General features: G+C 36.6%; 1 protein-coding gene across 1 annotated transcript; it reads right to left on the reverse strand.

Annotated features, from left to right (window-relative positions):
- Positions 1 to 1,921: 1,921 nt before the first annotated feature.
- On the reverse strand, positions 1,922 to 2,302 carry LOC125582292. The gene has a single exon (XM_048748911.1). The coding sequence runs from the start codon at positions 2,300 to 2,302 to the stop codon at positions 1,922 to 1,924; it is 381 nt and encodes a 126-aa protein (XP_048604868.1).
- Positions 2,303 to 4,826: the final 2,524 nt, after the last annotated feature.

Raw genomic sequence — 4,826 nt, forward strand, 5'->3', positions numbered from 1 at the left:
GATTTTATACTAGAATACTTAGCAAAATAATATTAAGATATTTGATGGGGCTCACATTTTGTTAAGGGTTGGATACTAAAAATCTTTAATTAAAGACTGATTGTTGGTGAATCCTTACACTATTCGCGGGTCTCACGACACGTGGTGACCCGCGATTGGTTCTGTTTTAATTTTTTTTTTTTGAAACGGACAAAAAAAAATAATAATAAAAAATTCTAAAAAGTTTACCTATGATTCCGAGCCCCCGAGAACACCGTTGAATGTGCTTTTAGAATCTATTGGTAAAAGCGTAACGCCAGATTTTCTATATTGGTGACACGTTGAAAAATCAGACATATGCAGCCTCACGCACATATTCGTGTGTATATATTTGAATGTCTGCGATTTTCCGCGCACATATATTGCCTTGTGGGTGTGTGTGTACACATGTGTATGTGTGATTTTCAGTGCGAGTAGAATACTAAAGCTGATCTTATGTTAAAAAACTTCTAAAACAATAGTAATTGAGTACTTTTGCTCAACTACCCCATAGGGATAAGAACTTAATACTATTATAACTCTTCTTTTCAAACGGGTTACTCCATAGCTCCTTGTTCAATGCACTTGCATACCCTTGCATGTTGCTTCTTCTCTTTTGTTTTTTTGCATAAGGGCTTTTTCTGCTTCTCTTATTTTCCCACCTTAAATTTACCATGGCCCATCAATAATTGAATTACTCAATTTTATGGCGTTAATCATTCCTTCTTTTTTTGTATACTAATGTCTATGTTAACTAAGATAAGATATGCGTTCTGCGCGGGATAAAATAAATATAAAAATGATATATTAAAATTATTAAATTTTATTTTGCATGGCGAGGATAATATAAGTTGAAGTATATATAATTGAAAAGTATATATTTAATAAAATTGAAATATAATGCACGCACTTAATATAGAGGACTTTATTTCATGGACCTTAATTCTTATTATTTGGTGGACCTTAGGTTTATAGAATAATTTTATTTTGTTGGGCTTTATTTCATAATTGTCTAAAACCAAAAAGAAAAAGAAATTTTTTCAAAAAAAAAAAATTCAATTTGCGTGAAAGAGGATAAGGCCCACGAAAATAACTTTTCTTAAAAAAGAGAGGATAGTTGTTAAGAAAAAAACTTTCAATTTGAATTTTCTTCAAAACAAAAAGAGGATAGCTGGCAATCCGCAGTTAAGGTATATCAAAATATTGAAATTTTTGGAAGTTAATAAATACCGATTAAAACTATTTTAAGACTATATTCAAATTGAAAGTCAAAGATTTTGTTTTTGTATAGGATGAAAATGTATTGATAATCACGTCAAGCAGTACTAAATGCATATACCGGTTAATCATGGCAATCAAGCATTTCCATATACAATATGATATTGACCAAAATGAAGAACAAAATTTGCGTAGAGATAAAGATGACACATACATATCCCTAATTTTTCTATCATAGATTGACTACATAATAGGTAAGATCATAAAGATGAAATCCTCGATTATGAATTACAAAAAAATAAATTATATATTTTACCTTGATCATACAAAGTATAATTTCAATTAAATATTTCGTTGGGATTATAATTTTTTCGAATTTGAACAACATTTTAATGTATGTGTTATATATCAAATTGTAAACATTTAGATTGGTAAAAATACTATGGAAGTCATGGCTTTTTATTAGTTTTTTTTTTTGCCAACAACATAATCAGACTCATATTAAATCTGAACACCAAGAGGGAAGCTCCGCATCCATGTGGACTACGAAAGACGGCTGTTTCCTGGCACTGCGTGCTAGGCTATCCGCCTTTATATTGTGCGTCCTCGATATATGAATGATTTCTGAGCTGAGAAAACTTGCTTTGAGGGTCTTGAGATCTTCCAAATAAACTGCAAAAGCTGGTCATTCTTCTGGTTCCGAAATCATCTTCACCAATAGCGAACAGTCTGTTGCAAATATGACCCGAAACTGACGTAAATTCCTCATACATTCCATTGCCCAAATAAGTGCTTCCATCTCTGCATGCAGAGGAGAAAGACTCTCTCTAACATTTCTTGCCCCAATCAAACCATCGAAACCTTCCAGAGTACTATACCATCCTTGTCCAGCCATAAGCTCATTCTCTTTCCATGAACCATCTGTAAAACACCACCTGCCGGGGATCGACGGTAAAGTCTCTGTCTCTATATCTGGTGCTCCAGCCCATAGAGTCGCCTCTGTTTCTGCCAAGGTAAGAGTATCCCTGGGGTCGATATCCAAATTGCTAAAAATTTTATTATTCATTGCTTTCCATATATACCATAGTATCTACGCAAATTGATGTTCTTCCAACTTCGGGTTAACCCTCCAAAAAAGATGATCCATATTCGTAAAAAGCGCGTCGGTTGGAAAAATTGTAGGATTGGACGGTACTTTTGATAGCGCCCAAACCTGAATCGCTGGGGGACATTCAAAGAAAACATGATTGATTGATTCCTCTTGAGCCCCACATCTGGCACAACATATTTCTCCTTGCATTCCTGTTGCTCGCAGATTCTTTTTCACCGCTATGCACCCCGATACCAATTGCCATAAGAAGTGTTTCATCTTTGGTGGACATCGTACTGACCAACAAAACGCCTTCAGAATATCAACTGTGGCGCCAAACACTTTCGGTGGTTTTTCTCTATCTGGGTAGACTGATATTACGTGTATACGCACACCAATTAACCTAATGTGCACATTACCACAATCGAATGGTATGTCGATGTAGCACTTTAGGATCGAATCCACAGAGACCAAATGTTACACTTTATTTCTATGAGATCAATATCAAGCTAAGACAAAACAATGAAATTCTAAATAAGAAAATAAAACAAGCAAGTAACAGATTTGATTGGAGTTTTCAGATGATGAAGAATGCTAGCTTAGGGTGCTTCATTGAGTGTTAACATGATGAACCAAACAATTATTCAAGCTCGGTTAAGAACAGTCTAGAAATCAGATTTCTTAGATTGAACAGCCCGCTCTCGCAGAGCTGCTCCTTTTGCAGAGCGACCTTGACACCTAAGCTCTCACTTGGATCAAGGGTCGGTAGCAAACATTAAAGCACAGATCTAATGTGTTCACAAAATATCATGATATCTACTCTCGCTGATCAGGGATATGATGCTCGTTTATAACAGATCTAGCAACCTAATTCATGGTTAATGATAAAAGGTTAAACCTATATTCAAACACTAAGTGATTAGATTAGTATTAGCATTAAGAGCAGTTATAAACGAAGACAAAGAGATGAAGCTTATCTATGTTCAGTTCATGAATCAACACCCTATAACCCTAGACTAACAAATTCGACTACTCAGCCATAGCACAAGAAAATACAGAGATCATAATAGGAGAAGACATGAAATAACACTGCAATAAAAGAGAAATAGGGTTCAGGAGGTCTTCTCTAAAATGAGAGAGATGAAGATCCTTCTCCCTTTACAAATCCTCAAATCCTAAAGTCTCCTATCTTTTCTTGTCTGTAGAATAGCGTAGAGTGTCAAAGAAAATAAGAATAGAATATGTCTAGAGGCCACAGGTGGCTGGGAGAAGAAATTAGAAAAGCTAGGAAAAATCCCGAAATTAATGAGAAGTTTTCATAATTTTCGGGAGCAGGCATGGGGTTGCTCCATAGGGGTGCTCCGCGGCAGAAAACTTCCAATTTTCATTCTTTTTTCATGTGTCTCTCCAAATGCCTCCTTACCTAAACCAGACCTGTAATGACTCAAAAAGGACTAGAAAGACTCGATAAAGACTTGAAAACAATTAAGAAAACATATATAAAAAATGTCAAAAACATCATATATCAATTCCCCCAGACTTAGATCCTTGTTTGTCCTCAAACAATGTCAAGTATCAAGAACATGGAGAAAAGTTTGAAAGTGTGGGAACTCCTTATGGCTCAGCAACCATACTTTAACCACGAATCTCTAAACCATACAAGCAGACATACTAGGACAACACACGCTTACCGAAACCCCACTGACTGCTGTTCAAGTCGGCTCCATACTCTATATCTCAAACCTGCAAAAGTCACACTTTCCAGACAAAACTCCTTACATTCAATTAAGATCAGTGTAAGCTTCTTGTCACATACATTATTCAGGGTAGACGGTCTAGGTACGAGAAAGGCTTTTTAAGTGTTTAAGTGGAGTTAGCAAGTGTTTAGGGGTTACAATTTCTTTGTAGAGGATGCAGGATATCGCGCAAAATTGCAAGAGAGGATGGATCCATTGATCTCCACAGACCTCACTTGTTTTGCTCTGCAGAGCAGTCGCCTCTGCTTCCTCTGTTCTTTGACAGGTTGCTCCATTTTCCAGATCACCCTTGTTCACACTGTTCACTCCCACATCAGCATTTGTTTCGCCGACCAACTAGGGGCACTATTTTCCTTTTCTTTCTTCCCCTTCTCATCATCTTTTAGAACCCAAGTTTTTTTTTTTTCAGAGTTCATAAGATGATGATGATGATGACGACGAGAAGGGGGTAATTACATATGGTGTGCCTCTGGTGGTCCTGATTTCAGCTTTTCTTTCACCCTTTTTGTGTTTCTGTTCGGAGCACCCCTACAGGTTGCTCTCTTCCTCTCGGATCATGTATGACCTTGCTCTTAAAGTGTATTCTTTGATAGAAACGAGTGATGGCTGTGTTGATCCTTTCCTCTCCGGCCCTTTTGCACATATCTGCACATATGACACTTAAAAACAGAATGCATGAGGGCGGAACAATGGTTTAAAGGTCCAGGGTGGGAACTAGCTAAGAATGAGTTAGCCACTCAGGA

Source organism: Brassica napus, chromosome C2 (genome assembly GCF_020379485.1).
Source record: "Brassica napus cultivar Da-Ae chromosome C2, Da-Ae, whole genome shotgun sequence".
In the NCBI taxonomy this organism is placed as follows: domain Eukaryota; kingdom Viridiplantae; phylum Streptophyta; class Magnoliopsida; order Brassicales; family Brassicaceae; genus Brassica; species Brassica napus.

What these genes read in the sequence shown, in the direction of transcription:
- LOC125582292 (XM_048748911.1), bottom strand. Translation starts at nt 2,302, where the DNA reads ATGAATAATAAAATTTTTAGCAATTTGGATATCGACCCCAGGGATACT.